At 41.7% G+C, this 14,832-nt stretch overlaps 1 protein-coding gene across 6 annotated transcripts in view; it reads left to right on the top strand.

Moving 5' to 3' along the window:
- Window positions 1-14,832, top strand: part of MYO1B (myosin IB) — an 86,547-nt gene that overhangs the window by 60,472 nt on the left and 11,243 nt on the right. For 2 of the 6 annotated variants that reach the window (XM_026047555.1, XM_026047541.1), the window contains exons 14-23: window positions 2,969-2,974; window positions 4,265-4,369; window positions 5,635-5,697; window positions 6,468-6,668; window positions 8,329-8,555; window positions 9,322-9,522; window positions 10,714-10,807; window positions 11,272-11,421; window positions 12,774-12,842; window positions 13,500-13,586. In XM_026047555.1, the coding sequence (XP_025903340.1) occupies window positions 2,969-2,974; window positions 4,265-4,369; window positions 5,635-5,697; window positions 6,468-6,668; window positions 8,329-8,555; window positions 9,322-9,522; window positions 10,714-10,807; window positions 11,272-11,421; window positions 12,774-12,842; window positions 13,500-13,586 (1,203 nt within the window). Of the gene's footprint in view, window positions 1-2,968; window positions 2,975-4,264; window positions 4,370-5,634; window positions 5,698-6,467; window positions 6,669-8,328; window positions 8,556-9,321; window positions 9,523-10,713; window positions 10,808-11,271; window positions 11,422-12,773; window positions 12,843-13,499; window positions 13,587-13,883; window positions 13,971-14,832 lie in introns of all 6 variants that reach the window. The other 4 variants (XM_026047562.1, XM_026047549.1, XM_026047527.1 and 1 more) reach the window with 3 other exon arrangements.

Raw genomic sequence — 14,832 nt, 5'->3', positions numbered from 1 at the left:
GCTCCGGCACCTCGGTGGGTTTATTCGGAGCGGCTGAATAACGGGGAGCTGCCCCGCGGGCTGGCCGGGCTCGCTGGGGACGGTGAGGGCCGGCCCCCTCACCCCACAGCCGGGGTGCTGGCCTGGGAGGCTCGGGGTGCTGGCCTGGGAGGCTCGGGGTGCTGGTGTGGGAGGCTCGGGGTGCTGGTGTGGGAGGCTCAGGGCTTGGCAGGGCGCGTTGAGGAGGAGAGGCCTCATGGCGGAGATGACAGAGGGCCTGGCAGATTTTAACAGGGATACGTGGAAGAATTACTCTAGCTGCCTTTCAGATCTTGTCTTCAAGTTCTGGTGCTGTTGTGTCCCTTTCTGGTGTAGACAGGAGCTGAGCGTGTAAATCTCCTCAAACACGCCGTGTGAGTGCGCAGGGCAAAGCTCCAGSTGCCCTGAACGGGGAGCGCCGAGTTTTTCATCCCTAATTCACCGAGTGCATCTGCTGGCAGCCGCTGTGGAAGAGCAGGGCTTTACAGAGATTGACCCTTGCTTGGATTACGAGATTCCCTGGAGATTTTTAAAATGCAGTTAAAACATTCATTTTCTTAATTGCTGGAATATTCCGAAGCAGAGGTTCATCGCAGGAAGTTAATCGCCATTTAATTAATCGCATTATAATTTCAGTATTTAGAGAGGCTTACTTTGGAGGAAAAAAGCAAAAATGACCAAAAAAAAAAAAAAAAAAAAAAAAAGAGTTGAAGGGTAAATCCTGTTGGCTGTATGCTTTTCAAGAGAGAGAATTGTTGCAATGCTGGAGCAATATACATGAATGCTCTGCCTGAGCTTGTGAAATATCATTTTGCCCTACAGCAACAATTCTTTCTGTGTAGAGGAATGGACGAGGTTCTTGCCTGTTTGTAATTCCTGTTATTCCAGGACTGACTTGTTAGGTTGAGTTTGTTAAACTGATTGCACGTGGATGTCCTYGTGGATCATGCAGGCATTGCACCTCCTGGATTCTGCACCGGTTCTTCCCTTCTTAACTCCAGGTTTAGACCTTTAGACCTTTAGACCACCAATGAGAACAAGGTGGATTTTGAGACTGCTGCTTCTCCACCAGGGAGTTTTGCCAATAATACCAAAAAGGCCTGAAGTCAGCCCTGCTACACAYGTGAGGCAAACAGATAACTCTGTCCGTGGAGTTACTTACGCGGCCACATGTGAAGTTTGATTGCATCTCTGTGGAACATTCCTAATTAAACAATGTTCTTCTCGGGCTCTTGACCTACAGTTTGGTTTCATATGAAAGCACAGAGCTTAAAATCTGGCTTACGTGAGATATTTTTTGAGATAGTTTGTTTACTTGCATTCGTAAGTAAACAAAAGAGCAGGCACCGACTCAGTAAAACCTAGGTGTCCCTTATTAAAAAAAAAAAAAAAAAAAAAAAAAAAGATATTTTGTATCTACAAATGTAACACAAGAAATGATTCTCAGCATTGGCATTTTGACATTTCTGCTTAAGGTCAGTGCAAGGTAGCCCAATTACTTTCACTCTTTTCTTTGTCAAAATTATTCTCATATGGTCTTTTATTAGGAATATTTTGCTTATATAATAATGTGTAGTGTCAGAAACATCTTTTTTTTTTTTTTCTCTCTCCCTGATAATTCCATGTTATGTATGATTCAAATCTTCCAAAGAAATTAGGCAAAATATTAAGGGACAACAATATTTTCTTAGAAATTCAAGTCTGCTAGTAACAAAAGTAGTTAAACACAGAAATTTTTTCTTTTCATGATTGAGTCTAGCATCCTCAGTGAGTATAATATGATGATCTGCTAGTTTATACAAGCCATATATTTTTATGTGGAGCAGAATATCTTGGAGTTCAGAAACTGGCCTGTCATGAAATGGCATCCTGGTAAACTCTATGAATAAGACCATTATTTGTAAAGTGAGAAATACGATGAACAAGGCTTTGGTTTTCCTCCCTAAATCCTTTCTGGTCATTGCCTACATTTGTTGTTGCACGTGATCAAGACTGAGAGGATCCACTGGGGGTGCTTGTTCCATCTCTATCTGTCACATTGACATGATGTTAAACCTACCTCAGGTTACACTCTGTTTCCTGGTACCTGTAATTAATTCTGAGAGACTAAGTGTTTCTTTTTCCCCTTTCCAAAGGTGGCATTACGTATGTATATTATGAATTCACAGCGGCTTCAAACAGATAATTTGGAAACGTAGTGATTGAAGCGATGCCTTCAACATTAGAGCAGGAGATGAACTGTCAGCCTTTTGCCTTCTGACTTGCACTCATACACTAAAATTCCTACTGTTGTTCAGTGATTTTTTTTTCCTCCACAATAGCAATTTTCAATATTTTGACAGCTTCAAAAAGAATTTCCACTGAAGTGAGTTGTGAAGAACCCTGTGGACTTTGAATAAATGTCACAGCTATAAGATACTTCAGATCAGGAAAGTGCCTAGCAATTATTTTAGTATGTTRCTAATGGACCTTCTAGTTAGATGGTTTGGCAGGGGTGGCCTTTTGATGTCCATCTGGTTTTGAAGATGAAGATTGTATATAATAAGTAAACTGAAAATCCTGCTGTGCTTGTAAAAGGAAGAACGTAGTCTTTTGGAGAAGCGAAATCTTAGTGCAGTGGGTGACGTGGACCTCTCAAGAGGATTCAGACTGTATTTTACCTTCCTCATTGCCAGGGTGGTGTGTCAGTTTGGGTCTTTCCACTTCAAGGCCATCCCTGGTTTATGTGATAATCTTTGGATAGCACCTAAAGATACATCCTTCTATGAAAGTGTGATATGTAATCCCTATGGAGTGCTTTACATTTCAGAGTGACATACAAATATGATCTGATAAAAACACTCATCTACTTGGCACACTGAACAAATGTGAACAGTCATTTTATATTCTGTGTTACTATGGAAATTGTGTAAGTACTGACGGCAGTTTATGCAATTTCTTTTTGCAACAGAGTGCAGTAAGTATTACTTGTTTGCAGTGCTCATTTTGATGCATGTTAAATTTTAGCTTTCTTGTCTAGATCTACGCAAGTGCTGCAATCTCTGACTGATAATTGGGATGGGTATGAGGGGCGGAATTTGATGTGGCTGCCAAAAAAGTGTGGTGATCAGCTGTGATTTTGCTTTACTTAAACCAAAATGATAAAAAATAACTTGTGCTATCTTAACGTTTTCTAATCTGCTTGTGTGTTCCTAACTTCYGCAACCACATCCTAAGTTCAAACATTTAAATGACTGTATTCATCCCTAGGCATAAAAAGTCCAGCATCCTAACTAGAACTTCACAAGTATTTATAGCAAGTTTATTAAGCAGCGTAAAAAGACATAAATTTATGTTTATAATATAAATTTTCAGATTCCTAAATAACCAAAGTGCTGTCTTAATGACTAGTAATGAGAAAAAAAAAAAAAAAAAGAAGAAAAAGAAAAATCAGGCACCAGAGGCCAGAAGAAAAGACCAGAAAGGGCTGTCTAAACTTACTCTCACTCTAGGCTTACTCTTGATTGCAGTTATTTCTGSKSAWWSWWTSMSCAGAAATAGGGAAAGCGAGATGGGCAGTGGTGAGTCAACTGAGTCGACTACAGCCCGTTAGACTCATTACCAGTAGAGGAATTTCCTCCATGTTTCCCAAGCTCTTCTGCAATTTACTGCACATGTGCTTGCTCCCTAACCTAGTTTTATATGGATTATCCCATTTAAAGCTTTTGGTTGACAGCGTTCTTTAAATTCCCACCATTTTAGGGGGCCGTTACATGAACAATTTTTTGGCAGGGAGGAGACAATGTTGATGTCTGGAGCCAACCTTCTCTTAACCCAGGCTCAGCCACAGCCAGAAGAGCACCTTGGGCCTCAGTTTGTAGAGAAATCGGATGCCTTATTTTATTCTGTGTCACTCTTGTCACGAGAGAGCTAGTGCTACTGACACAGTTCTATTTATCAGAACTAGCAGGAGACCATATTTTGTATATAGGGATAGACCAGCGCAGGCAAAACTTGGTTGTTTATTCCCTGGCAGCACAGGTATCAGTATGACTTTTCCCAAGCAGCTGATACAGAAGCGTCGTAAATAAAAACTCTATGGGTTTATGGTCTCTTCCAGTGAAGAAGGGCTCAGGAAGGATTTGGTCTGAAGTTTCCAAGCTAATCAGCTTCTCAGCAGAACATCTTAGGCTAGCAGGAGTAKTTAGGGAAGCAGCTTAATGCAAGTTTACACAGTAGCCCAATTCAAACGTCTTTTATCTGACAGGACAACAGCTTTGAGCAGTTCATTATCAACTACTGTAATGAGAAGTTGCAGCAGATCTTCATCGAGCTGACCCTCAAAGAGGAGCAGGAGGAATACATCCGAGAGGTAATCCTTAAATCGGTCCCTCCTTACCTGCTCCTGCCCAGTGTCACGCACGCTTGCACCGCTCCTCGAGGAGCAAAGTCACGTTGGAGAGTGGCCCTGCTGGGCAGCATGGCTTTGTAGGTCTGTGTGATACTTAAACAGAGCAAAATAAGTCCTTTGGGGTTCTGTTTCACGTCATGAGCACTCTGGTCATAAGGCAAAGCAGATCTTCATGTAGCCGCGTGGCTGGCAGTGCTGAACGGTAAGTTCCGAGCAAGGGCTAATGAATTTGTTCTGTTTGGAAACAGAAGGGATCTGTTTCAGTCTTAAACGTTTCGAGCTGAAGTTCTCATATGTTTTAGCAGCACTTCAGTGATAAACAGCTCAGGCAAAATATCTGTTCACAAATGCAGCAACTGGCACGTGTTTTCTGCACTCAAATTGGATGGAGCCTGTTTGCTGGGTAAACATTTCTGAAAACTGAATGAAATACCTGCCTTGTAATCCGATGAGTAATACAAAGCCTTGACAGGTCTCTTCTTTTTGCATTCTTTGGTGAAACGCTCAAATTATAATTACTGCAATTCACTTACTGAATTATATCTCAGACAGCCTGAAGAACTAAATTGTAAGATGCTACTGCAGAATGCAAATTAAGAATGATTTTATTTTTCTTTTCCAGTTCTTTACCCTACCTCCATTTTCTCTAGTTGCACTGGCCTTTTATCCTGACAGTCTTCCCGCTGATATTTTGGAAAAAAAAAAAATAAAAGAAAGAAAGATATTAGGAATATCTGAACACTAGCCAGCCTGCATTCTTCAGATGGTCTCATCTAAATATAGCTTTTTCTTCCTCCTTAAAAAAAAAAAACAAAAAAACCCAAGAGCATAGAAATTTTGATCTCAGATGCTTGTACTGGAATGGACTTTATTTCCTTATAAACAGTGGGAACGCACACAGGGCCCGCCTGACCCCRGGCCTTTCGGCATCAAGCACTGGCTCTTTTCCAGCCAAGTGCATGGGAAGTTGACACCGATTGGGGAATGGAATGGGAAGCGGGGCTGGCAGCCACCCAAGGGCACTCGGCTTGCGCACATCATGTTAGCGGGAGGTGATTGCTGCTTTTTTTTTTCTTTTTTTTTTCCTTAATAAATACAGTGTTGGTAAGCATATAGAACTGMGTCCTAAAATAGCATCTTAGTTAACGGGAATGCAGCTTAAATTGTCTAGAGAAAGCAGCGTCTTCAACTGTCTTCCTGTTCATGCCTTTTTTTATTTCTTATAGGGGATCGAATGGACTCACATTGAGTATTTCAACAACGCCATAATTTGTGACCTAATAGAAAATGTAAGTTATAGTCAAGCGTCTTTACAAGCAGTTTTTAATGCATGTAGTGAATTCAGCTATAAACCCTGCCCTCACCCTCGCTGCAGTCATAGCTCTTTGGTTTGCTCAGCRAGCAAGCTACTCGATATTAATTATCTTATGCTGTATGTTAGAGGTATGTCTTACTGAAAAAATAAATATTTGGGGGGATGTGGCTGTTGTTCTGTCTTACAAACATCCAGCAAAAAAAAAAAAAAAAAAAGAAAAAAAACCCTAAAGTATTGACATTTTGTGCTATTTTCAGTAGAAGCTATCACATTATTGCAAATAGCATGGTTTTATATGGAACCAGAGAATCCAGTGGCTCATTCACTGAATACTTCTAATGCAACAAGTATTTGTATCTACTGAGAATTGCTGTGGAGTTAATGTGACAGGAAGGATAAAATCCTTTGACAGTGAAAACAGAACTGTTTTAATGATTAATATAAAATGTATGTTGGCTTTACCCATAATCTGAGTATTTTCTTCTTAAATTAGAGATTTTACAGTCTGCTTAAATGACGTGAAATGTTAAAAGTAAAAAGTCATAAAATTCAGATCTCAGAAGCAATCTTTCAAAAAAAAACCAATGCTGAAAATACGCAGAAAATGGGAAAAGAGAGTTTGAACACACGTTTCTGGGCAGCAGAAGTCAGTGAAGCAGGAGAGGGCCCTCGCTTGCCTTGTCTCGATGCAAACGTGCTGGGAACAAATGTTAAAAGTGCAGCTGTCTTGTTTTCCCACCTCAGAACCAAACGGGAATCCTGGCCATGCTCGACGAAGAGTGCCTGAGACCCGGCACTGTCACCGATGAGACCTTTCTGGAGAAGCTGAACCAGGTGTGCGCCACCCATCAGCATTTCGAGAGCAGGATGAGCAAGTGCTCCCGGTTCCTCAACGACACCTCCTTGCCTCACAGCTGCTTCCGCATCCAGCACTACGCCGGCAAGGTATCTCACGGGGCAGCGGGTTCACGGCCTCCAGAGCAGCCCTCATCTTCTCAGTCTTGAACCTGAAATGTGTAATTTTGGCTGGAAATCGTAGCGGGCTCGTGCTGCCCTCAAGGGCTTGTCTCCTTTCAGCACAGCACAATCACTTCCCACATGCTTCGGCGGTAAAATACTTGTAGTGCTGGGTCTCTGAAAACCAGCGTATTTTTCAAAGCAGCAGAAATAAACACACAGCTGAAGGCAAGGTATTTCAGAAACCATGCTCTTTGTCACTAAACAAGCAAAAATTCTTAGCTATTGTGATGAGAAAGTAGATCATACATTTGAAGGAAGTGAGTCTATGTTGAAAGTCAGTGTATTTAGGAAGGTGGAAGCTGTACAGAGGGCTCATAAATGCATTTGCTTTTTACCAGGATATATAATCTGACTAAATACAAGTCTAATAAGGCTACTTGATGGATAATTCAGTATGGCTTTTTATTAAYAAAAATGAAAATCATTAAGTCTGTATAAAGAAGGCAACTTATCTTTGAGCTTTTTAAAAAGTCAAAATAGAAGTTGAAACTGTACTTCTGGTTTGAATTTGCCAACCTCTGAATTTCAAGGAATGAAGGATATTTGGGAAGTGTTCTGTTTTCCTAAGGCTGTGAAATCCATCTCTAGCTTTGGATGCTTTCTCAGGATAGTGAATACTCATRTAGCTTGGCAGTTCGCTCATTCAGTTATATTTTTTGTGAAAGGGATGGCACTGGAAATGCCCAATCACCATTATATAATTTGCTGATGAGACTTTGGAATTGGGTGTAATCCATCAGGGACCTAATGTTTAGGTCATTCTGTGGTTGCCAAAATGCAGGATAAGTCAAAAATGCTTGGAGAAGCTTGCAAACAGGCCCTTAGCAGCCAGCAAGGGTCCCCAGGTGCTCCTGGCATTCACTGACTCTGCTGAGCCCTCGCTCAGTTCCTGCTATTTGGGGTTTTTTTTCCCCATTCTCAGCTGAGAACGTTTTGATCTAGCGACTGGACAACAAAAGTTTGAGTCTTCTATTATAAAATATAAGTAAGTCCACTCCTGGAGATCTCAGTAAAGTTTCTCAGGAGGCTTCCTGTGCCTCCAGCTGCCCGTCAGATCTTTGCAGGGCTGTTTGTTGTGCTTGGCCCACGTTCCTTGCACGAGGCCATTAGAGCAGCAGGCCCTTGAGAACGGCCCCTGCATGCCTGGGATCACACAAGTTTCACAGGTGATGCTGAATGTCTCGCTTTAGGCAGATAAATAAGGCAGTCATCAGTGTTTGGAAGGGAAAGGATGTTTTTGCTGAAAACATTATGTCATCCTGCTAAAAAGAATTGTTTCACATTATAGACAAGAGGTGTATCAAAATTATCAGAGGAAAAAGGCTTTTTTTTTTCTTTCAGATCCTGGGATCAATCATCAAAAGAAGCTGGTAGCAGGATGAGAAAATGTTTCTTTTTCTCAAGAAGTTATAAATTTATTTCATAACAGAAAGATTTTATGTTAAATACAAAATGAAAACTGAAGCATATCTTGTGTTTGGATTTTATTTTTTTTATTTAATAGTGGGGAAAGAAGGGGCAATCTGTTCCTTGGTGTGTTGCAGTGCAGACTATGCTCTGATGACAGGCTTTTCTCTGTTGTTAGGTCATGTACCAGGTGGAAGGATTTGTTGACAAAAACAATGACCTTCTGTATCGAGACCTCTCCCAGGCCATGTGGAAGGCCAGTCACTCTCTTATTAAAGCCTTGTTCCCAGAAGGAAACCCGGCCAAGATCAACCTGAAGAGACCGCCCACAGCGGGCTCACAGTTCAAGGCCTCGGTCGCTACCCTCATGAAGAACCTGCAGACCAAAAATCCCAACTACATTAGGTAACTTACCCTGGGATAAAGCTTGGGTTTAAATGAAGTAAAATCATTGGGAAATCTGAAAGGATCCTTCCGAAGATGCACATGGGTTAATAAACGTCATCTTAATCACCTGTGTCAATTCAGTCTTCGGGTTGTTGGCTGGTTTTTACTCTCTCCGGTCGTATTTAGTGTGCTGCATGCAAGTGCTTCCCGCAGCTTCCCCGGCGGGGAGCAGCTTTGGAGCACTGTGTGCTTGCTGCTCGCCAGCACGGCATTGTGCTGCTGCCCACGCTGCAGCTCCCGGGGGAAAAAAACACCTCCTTGCAGTGGCTGCACTTGCTAGAAGGTCATCTCTCCTCCATGGAATTTGAGAGACATGGATGACCTGCAGCACTTCTGGAAAAGTGGGACAAAACATGGCCCAGGCTGGCAAAATACATAGCCAACGGAGAGCGAGCTGTGTGTTTCCTGGTGATTGTAGGATGATATAGGCTTGTAAGGACATGTGCATCCGTTATGGTATATGAACAAATGCATACATACGTAGATGTTGTTTAATCAGGACAGTGTCTCGCAGCCTTCCTTTAATTAAGAAATTAGAAATAGCTTACCCATTCATACCTCTTTGGTTTGAAATTAGGTAAATTAGAAATAGCATGTTGATGTTATTGATGTCCTGGGTTAAGTCTATAGAAACCTAAGCTTTAGACTCACAGTAGCAACTTTCACGTCGAGCACGGTCAAACAAACGCCCTTGATTCCATGCCTGCCTTCTGTCGCTTCCCAGGTGCATCAAACCCAACGACAAGAAGGCTGCCCACGTTTTCAACGACGCCCTCGTGTGCCACCAGATCCGGTACCTCGGCCTGCTGGAGAACGTGCGCGTGCGCAGGGCCGGCTACGCGTTCCGGCAGGCCTACGAGCCCTGCCTCGAGCGGTACAAGATGCTCTGCAGGCAGACGTGGCCCCACTGGAGAGGGGCAGCCAGGTGAGGAGGCGTTCCTACCTTGCACATCTCGCCAAATAAAAACAAGCATCTTCCACTCTGGTTTCTTCCTCCCATTTTTTTCTTTTCGAAACGCAAGTGTTTTAGAAGTTAAGTAACAAGTAAGCCAACGTGGCTGAAGTGTTTTACTTCTTTGTCATTGCCTGGCAGTCTAGCCAGGCATTTTACTGCTAGGAAATGTTCGCTTTTCWGTGGTCTTTTCAGCTCCCTGGCGAAGCAGGTGATTTCAGTGACGAGCTCATCTGCTAATGAAGCAGGTTTAACATGTGAGCAATGAAGGACAGCATGATATGCTTATCGTATAAAATATATTGTGGCCTTTATTGGCCCCCTTGATTGCGTCCTGAGAGAGACACTGAAATGGAGTGGAAATGGCTAGGTTGTCCGCAATGGTTATAAGGACACTTACTTCTCATAACCTACTKTCTAAGTATAGTAGCATTTATTCCTTTGAAGACAGTCATGCCATCTTCCTCTGACCTTTTGGAAGTCATTTTAGATGAAGATTGCTGAGGAACTGAGAGATGATACCTCTGGCAAATCAGTTACGTTAATGATAGAATTTTAAATTACAGAGTATTAACAAGGGTTGTATGTATTTTTATAGGTAACGTCCTAGTCAGGCAAATGCTCTTTTCTTRATGCTGTTTTTTTCACATGGTCATCCATAAACACGATTTGAATTAGATTTCTCATGTCTCTCAGAGTGGATTGATCTCTTCAGAATCAATTTAAGTTTTTAAGTTAATTGAGATAATGGTAGAAGTGCAGTGTCAGGAGCTACAGCATATCTTTCTCCCACGAAGGTCTTTCCTTTCCTCTCTCCTCTTTTTTTTTAGGCATTTATAAAAGGCAGTAGGTAGAGCGTTGAACATTACCATTGGTCAAACTCGTCAGTATTGTCCAAGTAAGAGAAAAGTAGGCTGGTGCTGAGGCTGCTAAATGAARATCACTCCTTTTTTTCATCAAATTATTCTGAATCTTTACAGTGAACATTCTTGCCTTTAGCTAAATAACTAGTAAATGAGCTAGATTTTCAATCTTCTTATGTCGAGCACTACTTAAGAATTTAAGATGTGCTTTCATATACTTTCCATAAATTCAACTGTGAATATGTAACTAAGAAGTCTTAGCACTTGGGTGTATTTGTTRAGCTCATTTTCTTCTTATTAGGGCTGGTGTCGAGGTGCTGTTTAATGAATTGGAAATCCCTGAAGAGGAGTTTTCGTTTGGTAGATCAAAGATATTCATCCGCAACCCAAGAACGGTAAGTGAAAAATGTGCAAAATCGTGCAAAATCAAGCCAGCTTGCATGAGGACACCTTGCCATGAGCTGAGAATTCCCTGCCAGCTTACTGCAGGGTTTCCTAGATGCAGTGCTTTGCTATAGGGGTGCAGGATATAGCATTAAAAGATGCACCGTTTCGTGTTGGATACGTTAGAATTGACGTGAGTCAACACCAATGAAACAGAGAGGCAATCAGGACTACACAGTATTTGTCAGATGGAGTTTAATGTAATCTGCACGCACTGAATCCTGTCTGGTATCTGAGGAGAGCTGTGGAGGTGAATCAATTAAAAGGTGTTAAGGAAGGGCTTAATTATTTTAAGAGAAATTTCTCCTTATGTTATTAATTAAAATATCTATTTATGTTTRTGCTTATCTTGTTGTTGTTGTTGTTCTTTTCTGCTATTTTTCTCCTAATGTCATACCCTACAAAATACACCCAGCTCTTCAAGCTGGAGGATCTGAGAAAACAGCGCTTGGAGGACTTGGCCACTCTCATTGAGAAGATTTATAGAGGGTGGAAGTGCCGCACACGCTTCTTGTTAATGAAGAAGAGCCAGATTGTGATTGCCTCCTGGTACAGGAGATATGCAGTAAGATATTACCCTTACTAAATGGGGGCTCTTTTTATTATTTAATCAAAGTTTTCATTTTCTTCCTTGATACACACAAGAAGTGTTAAAGGAAAAAAAAAAAAAGAGTTTTGTATTAGTATTTAAGCATCATTTAAGTGTGCACAATAGAAAATGATCTTTCTTTGGGGCACTATTAAGCGTTTACCTTGTGCTCAGATGATTAAAAGGCTCCGCAGAGTCCTGCAGCTCTGGGAGAGCAGGGTTTGTGGCCCAGCTGGGGAGTCTCTCCCTCATTCAGCTCCAGCACGTGCAGTGCCAGCTGGCAGATGAGTGCTCTCCAAGCAGAAGGTTCCTGTGCCTGTGCGTGTGTGATCCCATGCAATTCCCTTGCTCCTGAGGCTTTCTGTCATTTTTGCCTTATTTGCAACCTTTGCCTWGGAGGCTCAGAAAGGCTTGGGAGGATCTCAGCAATTTGTTTTAATCACAGCTTGTAAGAATCATAGGTCAATAGTTCTTGCTGATACCATTCTAAAAGAGTTTCAAAACTCTTTGTAGTCCAGGGCTTCTGTGTTGTTATGAACTGAATGTTACTGATCTACGACTTCTACATGTGTTTTCATCACTTAATGAAACAAAAAGAGCTTACTTGATAAACAAGATTTACTGATTTTAAGTTAAAAAAAAAMCCTCAAATGTCTTAGGTTCATTTCCTTTTTATCCAAAGCTTTGTGTGCATATGAGAAAAGATGGTAAAAGTGTGATACAGGGGAAAAAAAAATCTCCTTAAACTGGAAGTTGCAGGATTTGCGTTTATTGTTTTCCAATGACAGGCATTTCTCTGTATCACCTTGAAAGTCGTTAGGGTTTGGTTTGTAGTCTCAGATAACTAGAGAAAAATGTGGGTATTAGGATATGGATGTGGATGGTATGGTTACTTACATCAGAGTATAAATGTTTATACAGTGCAAAACTCTGCCATCTGAGTTTGGGTTTTAATTCGTAGTGTTTCTCAAAACAGCATTGTTATAAAATCGCATTAGAGCCATGTTTCTTCATTACTAGCATACAGCCTTAATGAATTAAAAATGGAGTTACCACAGCTGTTTTGGAAGACTGTTTGACATAAGTAGATGAAAACAAATAACGTGACCAAATTCACCTTGTTGTCCAGGAAATTTATGGTTCAAATTGGCATGCATGGAGAACCTTACAGCACTGCAGTCAAGAATCCCTTTTTTCTTTTTCTCCTTCTAAGTTACCTTCAGTATTTGCTATTATAGTTTCAAATGTTAGTGACATGTATATTATACACTATTTCGCAGTGGTAACCTTCTGTTCTAGTAAGTGTAATATATTTCTTTTCCCCACAGCAACAGAAGAAGTATCAGAAGACGAAGAGCTCGGCTGTTACAGTACAGTCGTACATCCGGGGCTGGAAGGTGGGTTTCCTGTTGCAGTGCGTGCCTGTAGCGTGTGGCTCGGAGCAGGTGAGGAGCCACCTCCGCCAGGCTCCGAGCCTCGTGGCTCGCGCGCCTGCTCCTCGCTGAGCTGCGCCTGTCAAGGCTCTGCTCTTTGCCGGAGGAAATGTGAGTTTGGGATTTCTGCTTGTAGGCTGGGCTTAAATAGCCATCCAGACCGCGCCACGCCGCTGCTTGCTTGTCCTCTGCCTCGGCTTGCTGCAACTTGCTGCTTCTGCAGGTCTTTGCTGCTGCACGAGGGAAGAATCCCGCAGGCACAACAGAGGCTACCACAGTGGCTCTGTAAAAAGAGAAAAAAAGGAGGTTAATGACTCACGTGAGAGCAGCCGCAGCACTTAATGCAACTGGTGCAAAACTTGCAATATTGGTTTTTGCAATCTAAATGATTATCTGCCACRTGGAGAAAATGTATCGTCGTTGCCAGTGCACAGGTAGCCTAGATGGAGAGAGATCTGGGCTCTTACAACTCCACAGTATTTATGAATTTATTTCTTTGGGGACTTGGAGGTGCTGTGTCTTGGCTTTCCTCAGATGTGGAGCTTACAGAGCCTTAGCTTAAAATGGCTGAGAAATGGTGGTGATTTGTGGAATAAAACATTGTCTTTCCACCGATCCCAGGCTCGGAAGCTTCTTCGAGAACTGAAGCATCAGAAACGTTGCAATGAGGCTGCCACAATAATTGCTGCTTATTGGCACGGCACCCAGGTAAGGAAATGGCAAAAAGCTCTGCATTTGCTTGTTGGTTGTTTCTCTTTTGTAGGATGAGGAAGACCCTTCAGGATAAAGTTATCTGGGGATATTTTTGATTGCCTGACGACTGACTTTTTATTTCTCTTTGCTGCTAACACGTTTCGGCTGGTGCCGTCTGGGGAGCTGGGACACGCTTTTGTATTTGCTGTTTGTGGTGACCCGTTTCTTTCTTCCTTTTTTCCACCATTGGGAACTTGCAGTAACCTTCTCTCCCCTAAGCTTTTCTATAACCCATTTTCAAATGCATCACAGGCGCGAAGGGAACTGAGACGACTGAAGGAGGAGGCTAGAAATAAACATGCTATTGCTGTTATTTGGGCTTACTGGCTTGGATATAAGGTACTTCATGCACATATCACATGTCTCCCTTCATTACCCAACAATATCAGCCTGTAATCAGTAGTAAATAGTGAGAATGAATGACTAATATAGTGACGTAGAACAAAAAGAGCATGATCGTTGATTCCTTCCATTTGCATTCATGCAACACTTAATAATTTTCTGACAGCATACTGAATGTCAGGGGTTTTTCTGTAGAGTAGGAAATTCTTTGCATGGCAGCGAAATAGTGATTTGCACTAACAAGCCCTTAGACTAGATTAATAATAATTAGACTGTAGTATTCTCAAATTAGGAAATGCATTTAACTACTTGTAAATGTGCAAGGCATGTTTTGGGAGAGGGGCATGGGGGTAGCTTTTCATTTTGGCTCCTTTTTCCCCACCAAGTGCTTTCAGTGACACTGCTGTAGAGATCCCATTGAGGTTTCCATGAAGCTATAACGTCTGCATCCCGGACAACCGCAGTTTAGAAATCCCAAATAGTGCTATTCATTTTTACCAAATCTTTAGTTTTAATCAGATTAGTTAATTCTCTGGTTGTGTTTTGAAACGTTAAGAAAATTTAAGTAACTGCAAGTAAAGTATGACTTTATGACCTGATTTTTTTTTTTTTTTCAGTAGAAAATGAGGTTAGCTTGCAGTTCTAAACTTATGGCCCTAGAAAAATCCCAGGAATTCCAGCATCAGCTGTTTGTTTTCAGAAGCAAAGTCCCACTGAAAGATTCTTGCTAATCCCCAGCCTGCAGTTGTGGGTTATGTGAACATTTGAAATGCTCTTTGCTAGATGCCAACGTTTTATGGGTTTCAATTAATAAATTCTTGATTGAAAAAACATATTCAGCAAATCCATGAAGTTTTAA

Source organism: Nothoprocta perdicaria, unplaced genomic scaffold (assembly GCF_003342845.1).
Source record: "Nothoprocta perdicaria isolate Ctin4 unplaced genomic scaffold, notPer1 scaffold_11, whole genome shotgun sequence".
Classification (NCBI taxonomy): Eukaryota; Metazoa; Chordata; class Aves; order Tinamiformes; family Tinamidae; genus Nothoprocta; species Nothoprocta perdicaria.
Note: the sequence above shows the minus strand (reverse complement) of the source record. Positions and strands in the feature narration are given on the sequence as shown.